Source organism: Coturnix japonica, chromosome 3 (genome assembly GCF_001577835.2).
Source record: "Coturnix japonica isolate 7356 chromosome 3, Coturnix japonica 2.1, whole genome shotgun sequence".
NCBI lineage: Eukaryota > Metazoa > Chordata > Aves > Galliformes > Phasianidae > Coturnix > Coturnix japonica.
Genome location: NC_029518.1, coordinates 44,771,511 through 44,787,752, shown reverse-complemented (window position 1 = coordinate 44,787,752; position 16,242 = coordinate 44,771,511). Strand labels below are relative to the sequence as shown.

Below are 16,242 nucleotides of genomic sequence, written 5' to 3'. Positions count from 1 at the left end.
AGCTTTCTTGAGGCTACTGTCCAAAGTTGCAACTTCTATTTCTGGAGGGAATTTTGGAGTGGAAAAAACAAAAACAAAAACAAAAAAACAACTTTGGAAGAAGAAGCGTATGTTCATTTTACAGTGAAGAATGATGGTTTTCTTCATTTCAGAGACTAGAACCATGTCCAGAGTGGTTTTGTAAAATCTGTTTTCACCCTAAAGCCATTTTTCAAATGCCTTCTTTGTTTTTCAGTCTATAGTAACATGTATTATAAATGAAAGTTATGTGCGTTTATTTGATTAAATGAAGCATTGCTTATGCAAAGTTGCTGCTGTTTCTTGCCTGTGGAAATTTACAAGTGTGGTCTTACGTGCAGAAAATGTAGTTCACCAGCATTAAGGCTTGTTGGATAATTTCCTTGACCATGCAAATGTTTTTCTCCTACACTTGCTACAAATTCTACTGACCCTATAATTTTTCTTTTCTTTTTTTTTTTTTTTTCTTTTTCTTTTTTTTTCCCACTGAAACTTGTACAAAGTCTGTGCAGTTCACATGTCACCAAAAATGACTCCTGGCTTTCTGTACATTAAATTGGCTCTAAGCGCAGATAAACACATTTAGAATTTAGAACTCTAATGCTTGCAATAACGTTCTTTGTGTTATCTAGTGTATCATAGTCATGGACTTTAACAAACATTTATTTTTTTCTGTTGCTAAAAAAATTAAATAATTATTCTCCCTCTGAGGAAAATATCTTGCATCTTTCAAAAGTGTGGTAGCTTCATATGTCCAAGTCAGATGCAACCACACCAGCCACAATCAACAGGTAAATGTAGCAAAAAAGGAGATTCTCAGGTGTTTCTCAAAAGTAAAAATAAAAACAATATGCTTAAAAAACGATTAAAGCTTTCCTGATGAGTTTTATCTTTTTTTCTTTATAGGAAATCTTTCTGAATGCTGTAGAGTGCTCTTAATTGTAACTTTATTACAGCTCTTTAAAAACCACATGCAGGCATCTCAAACTTCTCAGTAATGTATTACTGTCAGACTTAATGTTTTGTTTCTTAGCAGTAACATCTGATTCAGAAGTACAAATGCATATCTACTTGATGAGATTGCAGAGATTTCAGCTGGGCTTCCTAAGGATACTAAGAAATCTCAGAAATTCTTTATGAGTACACAAAATGCCTAGAAAAGTCATAAAAAGTGTATTACTGTATGCAAGGTAAAATCTTCATAGTGCTCAGCCAAAATTTCACAGTCTGAAATTAAATGAATGTTCATGGAGCAGTGCTCTATTCTAATAACACATTTAATGTCTTTTTAGAACTTAAACTTGGTGCAAAATATAGATTTTGAAGAACACAAGAAAACAAGTCTGTTAAAATTTGGAGTTATAGTTCAAAGTTCTGATATATCTGCTGTTAAACAGAATGGTTCCTAGAAATTAGGTTTGCTTTGATCTTTCTTTCCAAAATGCTAATTCTTAACAATAGAAATATTTAAAACTTTCCATACTGCTATAATTAATTTAAATTGTACGAGTAAGATACATTTGAAGGAATTAAGGTGCAATTAAGGTTCCATTGTTACCAGTAGTTTCTAATATTCTTTAATGGACTACAGGTACATTGAAATAAGTAAATGCAGCCCAAGGTAACTCAATTACATTGCTTCTTCTGGTAACCTTATTCTACTCTATTACTTTGCATTTATTTATTTGTGAAATACTGAGTGATTGTCAAGATCCAGTGGCAAAACAGCGAATATATCCATGTTAAGGTATCTCTCAAGTAGTGAATATCATTGCTCCATGAAGCTTGTATTGGTAGTCAGTAGCAGTCAGTAACCTGCTGTCTTGACTTCACTCCTCACTCAGTATTGCCAAGAATGTATAGAAATCTTTATAGCTCATAGACATTTGATAAGATCTTTCAGTCTGTCATTGTTTACTACCCTTTAGACACTCTCTTGGATGTATGAAGAGCACAGATGAAAGACTGATGTGTGTGAATTGTCTTTGTATCTCAAGTAACAGCAGAAGCATCTGTAAGCATTAGTAGAGTCATGTCTAGAGAACTGAGTTTGAATTTTTATGAGCTACACAGATGAAGTTTTGGTCCTTTAACTGGAAAAATTAAAAGAATGTGGAAGAGCTAATGTGCCAGATCAACTAAGAAAAGTATTTTAAGAGCTAAGTTTCTTGCCTGCAGAGTAATTTACTCTCTATAGCCTTGTCATTGACTGCTGCATTCTGAGGTGAGGTGATTTTTTTCTCTTCTTGCAAAAGTTTGAAAGAATACAGATTGCTTTAACAGATTCTGCTCCGATTCTGTCCTGAAAACTAAGTTACTATGTGTCCTACCTGCAACAGAAGACATAATGTTACTTGCCTGCTGTACAGGCATAGTGCATTTATCTGCACCCTTATTTGATATCTCTTTTTCAAAACAGACATTAGGGAATAGCTTGAGAAGATATGATTAAAAAAATTTCAGTCTCTAATGGAATTACAAGAGGTTCCTATGACTTTCCAGTACCTGAGCTGTTCCAGCGAATGCGCTTTCAATCCTGACTGGGGAACAGAAAAGGCTACAGAAGGGTCATGTACGTGGGAACATTACAACACTAGCAGAGAAAGCTGAATGGGGTAGTGCCAAAAGTAAAGTTCAGATAATTTGCAGGGCAGTAATGTCAAGCTGTTGAGGACACCAAACAAACAAACAAATGTTCTTCTTTCATTAGATGATGGATATCAACAGAGTCACTGTAATTATGCAGCTTGTGCTTTGTGCTGTGTTTAGCATCTTGGGATTTTCCCAGGAAGCCATTTTAAAACCTTAGTACAAGTACAGGGAGATGGAGGGACAGAGAGGTGCGATCATTCAGAAATTACCTTCTTTTCATTTTCTAGAGACAGTGTATGGAATTTGACATGACTGCACTCAGTATTGAGTGGGACTTCCCAGTTATAAATGTAATAAACCAAATGTTTTGTCTTTTTTTTTTTTTTTTTTTTTTTTTTAGCTATCTTCCCAAGTTACTCACTCTTCTGTGTACAAGGGAATTTCTCTAATAATTACTCCTGAGTACCCAGAGGAATAAGTGTTAATTACAACACCTAAACATAGAAATAGATCCTTGTGCCATCAGTTCTCCAACTGACAGGAAGCCTTACTCCAGATTTCTAGGGTGTTTTTGTTTTTTTTTTTAGTTTTCATACTCTTCTTGCACTGCAATATTGAAGGTGCAGAGAGAGCTGTAGGGGCTTTCTTACTTTGAAACTTATATGAACTACCTGTCTTTTAACAAGTATAATAAGCACTTGCTGTGCCCTGGAGTTACTTTCCTCAGCTGAAGAGTAGAGGCAGCACATTTTGAAATGTGCTCTGAAGAGTAGAGGCAGCACATGAAATCCTCCATGACTATTGGTATTGCTCAGAGGGACATAATATCCACCCATCCCCAAGAGAATGAATCAGTCAAGTGAAATGGAACGCTGCTCTGATTTCCGATCAGCACAAATTGAAATCATAGCACTGCTAATAAACCATGCCACCAAACAGGCTGAGAACTAGACGCAAAACTGGCAGAAGAATGTTGAACCTGTGTGTTGTGATGGTCTGAGAATCATAAAGAGTATCAAGGAGAAATACTGCTTCTACTAGATAAAGGTCCACCTTCACCACTGAGTATTACTGCCAAGCTAAAGAGTGAAAATGTTGAAAAACATAAAAAGCAAACTGATGTCTTGGTGACAGTGTATGCAGTTTGTACCACTGTCCTCGACAGTCAGATCAATAATCAGCTCATAGTATTCTTTCTAGTTGCATACTAACTTTTATACTTGTTTTCATTAAAATAATTTATTTCATTAAACTAATTGCTGAATTAAAGATTATAAATTTATGTTTCATACCTTGGAACAAAGTACCAAGTAGAAATCCTCTGACTGTGATTCAGTTCCTGAATATAGTCAAGATATTCGTGCATTGTAAATAATCTAGCAGAACCAATTACAGTTTGGCATAGATGACATCTGATATTTGCAAATACAACATGAAACCTAAATAAACATGAAACTAAAGTTTCCACTCATTCTACTTCATCCACTGTAAACATATTGTTTTGCACCAAGTGTGCAGTTTTCATATCTCTGATAGCTTCAGTTACATCTTTCCAAAAAGATGTAATGTGAGTTATAGCAAAGGGCTGGTGCATGGTCAGGAATAGGATGCATCATTGCTCATACTCAGCAGATAGCAAAGTAAGCAGTAGCACTCCAGTGACCAACTAGTCTGTGGGCTCTGAGCTCCCTTGGAGAATACCATGCCTCCAGAAATGCTGTGCATTGAAGGTTCATGTTTTCTCACACCACTGTGTACTGCCAGATTTGCAAGACTCTGAAAAGGCTGACCATGCAACCAATGATGGAAGTTGCTGGGCAAAGCTGAGGACATGGACCACCTCTGTGAAATCACAGTTCTGCCTTTGCCCCAAGACATGCCTGGCAAGGTGTGTTGAGAATTACAGCTGTGGGTTTTACCTTTATGCAGCTGAATGTCTCCTATCTGTTTCATTTGATGCTTTGGAATAATTTCAAAATGCGTCTATGGTTTTATCCAATTCATCAGCTGCCTGCACAAGTGCTACTGCCTGCACCCTCAGGTGAGGGAATGAGAGATTGTGAGCTCTGCAGAAGCAAAGACCAGGCTCATCTATCTCAGCAGCAGCTTGTGCTATGTTAAAGTTATTTTAAAAGTACTGCAAAGTCACAGCTGTCATCAGTATGTCTGAATAGATAACCTTTATCATGCCACCTTGTATTTATAATGAAGCAGATTCTAGCCATTATCCAACAATGTTAATAGTACATTTTATATGTCTAGCTAAAAATGTCTGAGAAATGCACAATAATCTTCCTGGTTTCTGAAACTAATACATTTTTGCGATTATGTGGTAATGTTGTGAGAACCTCTATCTTACAAGAAGCAAATGTTCCCTGTGAAAATATCTGGCTTTAATTCATTTACCCATAGTCGTTGCACCTGCTGAAGTATGTACTACTCACAGCATGGCACAGTTATATATGAAATAATTTAAATGCATCATGCATAGTCAGCAGAAGTTCAGCACTGTAATTTGAAGAAAGTGGCTGCATGCTATCCCTATCTAAGCTACACTTTGTGTTGCAGTACTTCTTTCCTGCTTAAGTACTGTCGAAATTCAGGTGCTCTTCCAATTCTGTCATAGTGTCTCATGTTAACAAAATGTTTGCAACAGGTAAAAAAACCTTTTAATCTTTGGTAATTTAGGAACTGTAATAAATAACATCATTAACATAAGTTCGTAGTTAATTCAGAAAGTATACCTAAATGATAGAAGTGTTGGGGATTTAATTCCACTTAAATTAAGACCATTTTGTGTGAAACAAAGATGGTTGTTCACTGTTTAGTTTGACTAAAACACCATAGTGATTACTCATTTTTTCAATGTGTGCTGAAAATTTAGCTGCACAAGAAGTTGAAATGAGCATCAGACCCGAATTTTGCAGCATGTGTTCAAGTTCTAAGGCTTACTGTTCTTGCTACAAGCTACATAGATGCAAACCCTCACAGCTGCTGTTTGAATGCATGTAGGAGGAAGGAGTACAGACATCTCTCAGTTAGTGCTGCATGACATACCCCAGTGCCAAATTAACCTGAACCCACCTTTCCTCAATACTTCCAGCTGCTGCAGAATGCCCATGGGTAGAAGCAGAGCACGTGCTGCTGATACCATGCCCTCTCCTAACCACATTTGTTTAAAACTCAGCTGCTCCCTTCACTAAAAAATGTTTTTGTTTTTTTTGTCAAAGACAGAAGTACTACATTTATTCTAATTTGCATTTGCTTGTAGTAACTGTTACTCTGGGAAAACAACAGTTGTACAAAGATGTGAACCATTTAGAAGGACCCTGGCATCTAAACTTTCCAAAGTAATGTAACCTGGCAATAGATGTTCTAGCTTAGTGATGCATGGAATACTACTTCCAGCTGTATAGTGCAAGTCACTGGAAAGAAAAATATCTTGGCCTAGTGAAAATTAGGAAAGACCGCAGTGAGCAAAAGCAAATCTTCTGACACCAGAAATAGCGCCAAAGCTGGCAAAGTATTTTGGAAATGCGTATTTATTATTCCTTTTATTTACATAAAATAATTCTCAAGTAGCAAACCTCTCAGTTACACACATTGTAATCTTGCCTCATTATTAACAGACAGCCATTACTGCCCATGTCTTTTACATCACTTATATAAATTTCATTGGTCCAACAATGACCAATGAAGTCCATACTGGTGTTAATTAATTAGGTAATTAATTAATTTTTTTTAAAAAAAATCACTTTCCAACTCACGTTTAAAGTAAATAACAATCTTGCCAAAACTTTAGTACCATGGAAAAAGCTCCGATATTCACATGGTAATGAGTGACTCAGACTCTAGCAAGTGCTACCCAAGCTGTGTAACTTGGTGTTCAGCCGAGTAGAACAGTTCTTTTAGTCCATCTGAAGTGATAAGAACAGATGTGATTGAAAGGCACGGTAGTATAAGCTTGTCACCAAAAGGTGGTCTTCTGGAAACTGCTTTTCCAACAGAACTATGACTTGACTAGCCGAGTTGATGCTCACATGCTTCTGCTACCATAAGCTGCAAGAATTAGTAGAATTAGAGGATATTATAGAAATGTGAATGTACTTCATGACGGTCTGTAGTAATTCTGTACATCTCTTATGTCTGTGTTCTTATAGCCACTTGGGCACTGAAGTAGCTGAAATGAGAAAGAGGCAGCAGTCACAAAATGAAGGAACATCAGCTGTGTCTCAAGCACCTGGAAACCAAAGGCCCAACAACACATGTTGCTTTTGTTGGTGCTGTTGCTGCAGCTGTTCATGGTATGTCCTGTAGTATATTTGGTTCCATATCCACAACAGGTAAACAATGAGAATGGCAAGTGCCAAGTACTGGGAGCATGCAAACGTCTGGGACAGGATTGCAGCCAAGAGGCACAGTTCAACATTTCACACACGCTCAAAAAAAAAAAAAAAAAAAACACACACAAAAAAAACCCCACATTAAATCATTCCCTAATCTGGCTGGACATCTTGTGAGGGGGAAGAGGAGAGAGTAGTAAATTCAAGCTGTGTTTACCCTACCTAAATCATAACTAGATGAGAAAAAATCCATTATAATATTAATATATGTGAGACTTCATACTGAATTTTTTATATTTGCATTCAAAATAGGTGAGGTTGTTGGTTTTTTTTAATCTTTATTTTCTGCTATTCCTTTTTATATTGTAGTTCCTTGCATTCAGGAGGGGGAAAAAGGAAGAATTCTATTACTAGTTAGTTGTTAAATAATTTATAATTTGGAAATTTCTTTAAATTCTACTTCTAACAGTGACTGATGTGTCAAAATTTTAGTTGAAAAAAGGTTCAGGAATTATGTTTGCTTGTCTATTGATGAACGAACAATTGGCTTGGAAAGTCAGAGAATTAAAGACAGTTTCAGAAATGTCCTTAAATTCTCAGTATCTTGAGAGACACTGAGTCTTTACATCTTACTGTTGTAAACATTTAATATTAGATAAATTAATTGACTTGCAGTGCTGCTCAGGGCCTGTGCATCCTATTACCTATGCAGTTCAGTCTCTTTGGAGTGACCATTCCTCTGTGTTTCTGTATTATTTTCACTTGAATCAGCCCTCTTCCTCCAATCTAAAATCAGAGCCTATTTGCCCCCAGTACATTTAAAAATACATATAAGTTGATATTTGGAGCAAAGATGAGCAAATGCTCATGCTTTTACGAAGATATTTTGTAATGCATTCATTCTATACAGCAAAAAGGTAGAAGTGCTTTAATGAAAAGGAAGGATGTTTTGCTACTGTTATTTTCTTCTTTGTGTTAAGTTTAGCTGTACTGTTGCAGACCTAAGGTCCATTTAGCTCAGCATCTTACCTCAGTAAGTAACCCAATGAGGCCAGAAGGAAAGGGTAAAAGAAACGAACATCCACCTCCTCATCATTATCCCAGCAAATCTCACAACTTCTGGGAATCAAGAACTTAACAACTTCCTGACCCAGAAGTTTTATAGCCCTTGATGAATTATCCTTCAACAAGTTTTCTGAAGTGATTTCCTGAATTAGCCTAAACTTTTGGCATTCGAGGTTTTCCTTGCCAATATATCCTACAATTGACCTGTGCTCTGCATCATCTATTAATCCCTTTTATTTTTTTTCATCTACTATGAGACAATTTCATTTGATTCTTCTTTGTTCCTATGATTTTAAGGAACAGGGGATAATTTTATTCATGATCTTTTTTTTTTTTTAAATGTTCTGTTCTATCACCTTTCATCTGTCTTTTGTTCCATAGTCTCATCATGACTGGGGGTTTGACTTGATGATCTCTAGAGGTCCCTTCCAACCCCTACAATTCTGTGATTCTGTGATGATCTGTGGTGAAGACATTGACCCAGATCTTTACCCTTGTCTATATTCTGTCTATCCACCTACCTCATGTCTTTCTATGTACACTTCCTATTCTACAACCTCCCACTTGACATGTGACCAGAATTTTTGCAGTAGTGTAGATAAGAGTATAAAAAGTGCTTTTGCTGTAACACAGCAGTTTTTTGTTTGCTCATGTTTTTTTTTATTGTTACTTCCTAATATCTTGTTTGCTTTTTAACCATCCTTAAGATTACACTTCCATAGAATCATCCACCATGACTACAATATCCCTCTATTGAACAGAAATAGAATTGTTGTGCATGTATAGCTAGGGTTGGATTTTTACTTACATACTGGAATATGAATGATCATAAAAGTCTGTCTAATTTGTAAAATTTAATAACATTTGGTTATATTTTTTAAGCATGTTACAGGTCAAGAGCCCTTACCTGACAATTATACTGTTTTGATGCTTTCATGAATTCTGTTACCCTTGATCTGCCTCCACTCCTTAGAATACAATACCATGAAATATTTGAATGGATTATGCATATAAACTCTAAAAGCATTTATTGCTTTAAAATGTAGGACGTCCTTTCAGCTGCTTTAGTAACTGCTTCTGCTGTTAATATCCTGTCTTTCAGGGGTTTAGGCAGAGTTGAATGCTATTTTGTCATTAAGTTGGTTGGTTTGGTTTTGGTAACATATATTAATTTGAAAATGCAGAAATCCTGTCAATTTAAAATAATTTTCTGGATTAAGTCATAACAATAAGTCAAATTAGATAATGACATTGCTTTTGTTTTCCAAAATCAAAAAGATAAAATAGATAATATAATACGTTTTTCCCAGCTCTGTCTAATATGAATCTATAGAGGAAACCTCAAAAGAGGGGAGATGACAAAACTTTTTGAAAAAGGCAATATGAGATGTTTCAGAATCTGAGTTAAAGCAAATTGGTTCTAGTTCCATATTTGTTTATTAGACTTGAACAGTCCAGCTGGCATACAGATTACTGTTCTTTCTCCATTAACTTGCCTTAAAAGTAAATAAATAAACAAATAAATAAATAGATAAATAAATAAATAAAAAAAATACAAAACAATGCTAGTCACTCATTATACAGGTGATTCTTGGTAGATAATTCTCCAGAGTCACTGAATAAGAAGGTTTACTCAATGATTTTAACAGGCTCCCTGGACTTATTGTAATTACTTGCTTTCCCTAGTACCACAAGAATTTTGAGTAATATGAATTTCTTTGGGGATACCAATCTGGAAATGTAGCTGGGTTAATTAATGGTGATGATAATGATCTAGCTGTCGATATCAAGACAAGAAGGCTTTTCCTCTGTTTTTCCTCCAGCTTCTTTGATTGTGGATAACTCTTATATCAATACACTGTACTGCTTCAACTTCCTCACTATTCACAAAAATGTGGAGAGAAGGGAGGCAGTTCATAGCAAAATCTTTTGCTTGTATCTATTTGAAAAGTTGGTCCAATAGTTTGTATCTCCATACAAATCACTGCAATTCTAAAAGTGTCTTCTGTAAATCATGTGATGTTTGTTTCCCTTTTTTTCCTACCCTGTGTTAAAAACAGACATTAAATCTTCTGTTTGCATAACAGTAGAGACAAATATTGGTGCCTTTGTTTGAGGAAATAATGCCTTATCGAATAGAGACTTAACAGCAGCAGTCTAGATCCAAAAATTTTCAGCACATCTTTTTACAAACAGTTTCCTCTCATAATTCCTTCTTAAAGGTAACAAGCAACTGGAGCACATTTCCACTATTGTTAGTTAACCCTACAGGCAACTGAGCCTTGCCCAGCCACTCCCTCCTTCCCTCCAAGTGGGTTGGGAAGAGAATTGGAGAGGTAAAAGGGATAAAATTTGTGGGATGAGATAATTGCAGTTTAGTAAGTAAAGCAAAGCTGCTTACACAAGCAAAGTAAAACAAGGAATTCATTCACTCCTACCCATGGGCAGGCAGATGCTCAGACATTTCCAGAAAAGCGGGGTTCATCATGCATAACACCATAAAGATGAACATCTCCTTTCTTCCTTCTTTTCCCCAGTTTTATTGCAATATGACTTCGTAAGTTATGGGATACCCCTTTGGTCATTTGAGGTCAGCTATCATGGCTGTGTCTCCTCCCACCTTCTTGTGTACCCACAGCTTACTTGCTGGTGTGACAGTTTAAGAAACAGAGAAGACCTTGATGTTGCTAGTGTAAGCACGATTCAACAACAGCTAGAATTTTGGTGTGTTTTCAATACTCTTCTATCCTCAAATCCAGAACACAGAAAAATAGCAGCTACTATGGAGAGATAACTAACTCCATCTTAGATAGACCAAGTAAATCCATTGGTACAGATAATTGTCAGGAGAGTAAATTCCTCCATTTACTGAGCAGGTCTGATTATTAAGGTTTGCTTACATTGGCCAGATAGAGATAAACAGACTCCTTAAGATGGCATTTAATTCTGATAGGCATGGTGAGGATGTTGCTCAACTAAATTAAGCTTTGGACTGGTACCTTAACATCATTAGCTAAGGAACTCGTACTTAATAGATATAGTACAGTGTTTCTAAAGTCATCAACAAGAAAAGCTTATCCATTTAATTCAGAGGCAAAAATTTCCCTCTGGAGGTCTCCTGTAACACATTTCTCTCTCTGCTGATCAGATTTAGACCTTCGGTATTTACTTCAGAAAGGCTGCCTCACTAATGCATCAAGAATTTTAGTACAAATCTCACCCTGTGTCTTAAGCCCCACAAAACACTATTCCCATAAAGGAGAAAAGACTTCCTCACTAGGCATAATTGACTTAGGTATCCTAAGAGTGGCAAAATTTGCCATAACTCTCCTAGAAGAACTGTCTATAATTTCTTCAATTGCACTGTCTCCAGAGGGCTGAACTATTAGCATTTAGTGCTATGGATTTAGTATTTAGTGCTATGGATTGCTTTGAGCTCAGCCCAGTGAGTGAAGGGTGGAAGCCCATTATTTCACGTTCTGTTGTGGTTTGCCATTTCAGCTTCCTGAGCAGACATCAGTACAGTCATTCTCTTGAAAACATTTGCAAATCACATTCTTCTAAGAAACTCAGGACACAGACATGGGAACATTGGGTATTCTGTCAATTTTATTTTGCTTCCTCTTTTGTCTCTCACCTATACAAGGAGTTACATCTGTTTGTCCTCTTCATTTCATAAGGTGCTCAGTGAATTTCAGAGCTCTGAAACATTCTCATGCTTGATAATCTCTTCTTTTACCACACACAGGAAGGTTCAGGAGATGTCCAGCATCTGCCCTGCAAGTGACTTTTCAATGCAGGAGCCTAGGAACACCAGAAATTTCCAGGAATAAATGAAGCTGATCATACAACCATACCTGGTTCTGTAGCTTGTTTCAAAGATCTAAGCAGAAAGGCCTTTTCCTAAAAAGGATCCATTAAAGCAGTTGCTGAAGGCTATTATGAAAGAGGTGATCATTTGCCTAGCATCTCTGAGCTGTGCCCATACAAAAGTTATGGCTGCCATTTGATTTCTTGTGACCCTTTTGTAGCTAGTTTCCCACACGCAAGAGATCTCAAAGAAGATAGGATATTTGACAGCTTGGCAGAAAACAGTAGGTACTATTGGCAAGAAATCTTCCCTTCTAGCTCTTGAAACTTGCCCATGACTTTTGTGCGTTAGAAATGAAATTTCTTACACAAGACTTTGCTACAAAAATATTTATCTTTATTAAAGGGAACATTTTCCTTGCATGGGTTTAGTAGTTGACTTAGGACAACAAAAATATATTTGTCACTTGTGCCATGAGTACAAGGTGGCAGATACAGTTCTAAGGAGTTATTTTTTATTATATTATTTTATTTTTTTCTTGATAGGGTTCAATGTTTTCTTCCTTCCAACTAATAGATAGCATGAATGGTACTCTAAGTAAAATAAAATAAATGAATAAAATCTGTCCTTCACACCTCTAGTACTTTGAGATGAATAATAGTTTTCCAGCATGTTCAGCATTTCATTTGCCATTGAAAAATTAAGTCAAAGCTTTGCATGATTCTATACAAGGTAATCCTTGGGGCTGTTTTATTTTATTTAACTATGGTAGAAAGTCTGGAGGGGAAGGAAATAAAAGCAAATAACAACAGCAACAAAAACTCCCAGCAATTTAATGCATTAAATTATACCCACATGTTCTGAAAAACACGGAAAACAAAATCTATATTCTGCTTCTGTCTGCAGAAGTTTTATGCTAGGAGCAAACTGGGAGGGAGGGAAGATGGGGGTGGTACAGAGGGACACCCAAGCTTCAGTGTTTTGTGTAAGCTTTTAGCAGGGGAAAAAAAAGTCTTTGTATTTGAAGCAAGAAGAAGTCATTTTGAAGAACATTTTTTGCTTTTTTTTAAAATTTTTTTTTATTATTTTATTTTTTTTTTTTTAATTGTATTTAATTTTTAAATTCTTCTTTTCCTCCCTGAATGCATAGGCCAACATATCTCAAAAAGACGTACTCTATTCTCTGCATTCTATTTTTTATTTATTTTTTTTTCCAAAACATCAGACCTGAGAAAAGCAAACGTGTAAAGGTGCACTGGGAATTAGGGTACACTGCAGAATACAAGAGTGAAGACTACTGCACGCTATTTTACTAAAATAGGTGTCATCTTTTTATATAAACGAAAAAGATGTTTCAATCTCAGTATTTTAGTTCTTTCAAATATTCCAGGACTTCCTTCAGTTTTTATAATTTGTGGTTACAGAGGTAAAAATGAAAACATTCCCCTTCTCTCAAGGAGAATAATCTTTAGGGATATCGGGCTTAATGTGCTTGGGAACTTGTGCTTTATGCCTCTATGGACAGCCTAGCTTTCCTTGCCCCAGGTTATCACATTGCAGTGGGCAGCACTGGTGCTTCCTGAGGATAAAAGCACTAGGTTTCCTGACAGGTAGAATTTAACGCTGGAAAAAATCCATTACATAACCTGTCACACACAGTATACAGCAATATTTTAGAAAACTGGTTTTAAATCACCTTGTCTTTAAGTCTACCGATCCTGAGTGGCAAGGCCATGAGAGAAAGCTGCCCTGCAGACATTCCTTTTGTCATAGGAATGCACCACAGGGTGAGCTTGGGGCAAAGACTTAAATGCATAGTGCTCAGAAGTGAGTCTCTCGATGATCCCTCAGCTACTTAAAATAAGAAATCTAAATTCTCTGCATTTGGAAAAACACACAGAAGACACTCTAAAAATAAATAGCTTGTCAAGTGTTCTTTTCATACTTTTGTAGACCATGCTAGTAAGTAAAGCATTTCATTTCTCTTTAAAGCAAAGGAAAGGGATGATCTCTAGAGCTAAAAAATCAGGGCGGAGAATTTCATATTCCTAAAGAGTCTGATATTTAATAGGCTCTCTCTTCTTTATAATTGAGAGAGGGTCCTTCCTGCAACACTGTGAAGCGGATGTGAAATGATACTGTTTGAATGAGGGGAGTGTTTTTCTTCTACATGAATAATGCCACAAAGTACAGACATATGACAGAGGGGGTCTCAGGTATGCTAACAGCAGTGAACTTCTTCAATACATTTTTTCCTGCATCCACTTCTAGAGAGTAAGATTACACTGCAAGAAATCAAAAGAATATCAGCAAACAAGAAAGACTGCAGAAATAAAATTTACAAAGTAGAATTTAATGTAAAATCATCTAAAGGAGGTTAAAAATTCAGCAGTAAAATCTCATGAGAACCTGCCTCTGTCACTGTGGAGCTCTGTTCTAAAATGACCAAGTTTGTCTTATCTCCCCTAGTCAAAATGCAGTCTAGAAATCCCTATTTTCAATAGCATCAATTGTCTTTTCTCTTTCTGTGTGTTCTTCTCATCCCCCTGACATCTACCTCTAAAGACCACTGCAGAATGCCTTGTGCAGCTCTGGACCAGTCAGTGGCTCACAGCAGAAGCAAGTCCCATAGGTCACTTGCTACAGAGGTGCAAATCATTGCCGTGATGAGATACGTAAAGTAAATCTGAGTCAAGAACTTCTATAGGATAAATCATTAAGCTACACACTGAATGTATTTTGGCAAATATTTGCAAAGGGATAGTCACTAAGATGCTGCTGGTCTACCATAAAATCATAGTGAAAGCACAAAGATACACAAGGCATTGCACAGATGTTTGGCACATAAAAATTATTCTAAATTAGTTCTCAGTCAAGAGCCATGGTCTGAAAAAACCTTTACCATCATAACTGTGTCTAACTCCATGTGAGAAGAGTTTCTATTTTCAAAGGTATTATGTTCCTCACCACTACAAAATAGGAATCTAATAAGCTATAGCTTATCATGCCTCTCAAGCCAGTGATAGAATTCTCATTAACATCAAAATCAGTACTGGGCTCTCTTGGACAAGCACCCTAGTGTCAGGATTAGATTTTTAGTATTTTAAACTGTGAAATTTATTTCATATTGCGAAATAGACAGACACTTAAGTATTTAGTAACATTTTACCCATCTGTGCTAACACAAGCAGGTTAGAGAATGGGTAGAACTTAACCATAATATATTAGTAAATTTTTAATAAATGTTTCTGAAACTTCACAAACCAAAGGCATAGAATTTTATGTTTGTAATACTGCTAAGTTTATTCAAAAAGCAGAGCCTAACTGCAAATAAATTGTCCTATTTCAAGCAAATAATTCTGCAAAGAAAATTGGAATGCAAGGAAAAAAAAAATCAGAACCACAATCTTCCTAAACTGAAGAATAAATACATGCTCAGGAGGGATTTGGGATTACACAAGACTCATTCTAATTCAGCCATACATAAGATGCTGACAGTAGCTCCTTAGAAGGAGAAGGAAGACTAAATCTAGTTAACTTTAGAAAATGATCTTGATTTTGTCCTGGCACAGCATGCAGGGTGTATTCAGGGACACCTGCTATGAGGAGAACAGGGAGAAAGAAGGCAGTGGCTGAATCACCAGCACTGGGGTACAGCAACTTGATGAGTCCTTTGAGGCTCCTTAAAAGATGGATAACTTCAGAGCATCAGCATCTTTGCTCTCCCTTGCCACTCATACCCATTTCCCACCTTCCTGAGACAAAATGCTCTTCCCCCTTGATGTCTGCAGACTGTGAGCTGGAGGAAGATTCATAATGTCAGGACAGGTTTTCTGTCACTAGTACACAGCTTGACTGTTGCTGTGGGAAAAAACAAACAAACAAAAAACCCCACAGTAAAAACGAGTGCTGAGGATGCTTGAGTCCAGTCTGTGCTACAGTTTGAATGATTTTCAGCTGTTAGGAGTTTGGAGCTTTTGACATCTCCCCAGATGGGGATCAGTTTTCTTTCATTCTCACTCTTGTTTTTCCCTTTCTTGAAAACTAGACAACAGTGTATTTACAAAGAAGGCATTAATTTAGGAATCTATGGAAAACAGAAATAAAGATGTGGGCAAAAGATCAAAGTGTGTCTGAGATCAAAATCTGAGCTCAACTAAGGCATGTTCATAGTGTCATTTGCTGTTCATAGACAGTTTTAAAGGAGCAAAAGTGACCTTGCAAATTCTCAGAACTTCTTTCATCATGCAGTTTAAGAAGGACTTGAATATTTAAATGCAGAACAACAACAAAATCTTATCTGAATTAAAAACACTGGCTGCAAATGTATTAGCAAACTAAATGGGGACAGCATCTAGTAGAAGCCCAGGCAATATGGTACTGTTAAATTAAAAGTTGTTACCTCCCTGATAG

At 36.4% G+C, this 16,242-nt stretch overlaps 1 protein-coding gene across 3 annotated transcripts in view; it reads left to right on the top strand.

Annotated features, from left to right (window-relative positions):
* RGS17 (regulator of G protein signaling 17) overlaps nt 1–16,242 on the top strand; it is a 71,131-nt gene that overhangs the window by 32,616 nt on the left and 22,273 nt on the right. For all 3 annotated transcript variants that reach the window (XM_032443646.1, XM_015858237.2, XM_015858236.2), the window contains exon 2: nt 6,771–6,914. In XM_032443646.1, the coding sequence (XP_032299537.1) occupies nt 6,796–6,914 (119 nt within the window). In that variant the 5' untranslated portion in view covers nt 6,771–6,795. The remainder of the gene's footprint in view (nt 1–6,770; nt 6,915–16,242) is intronic.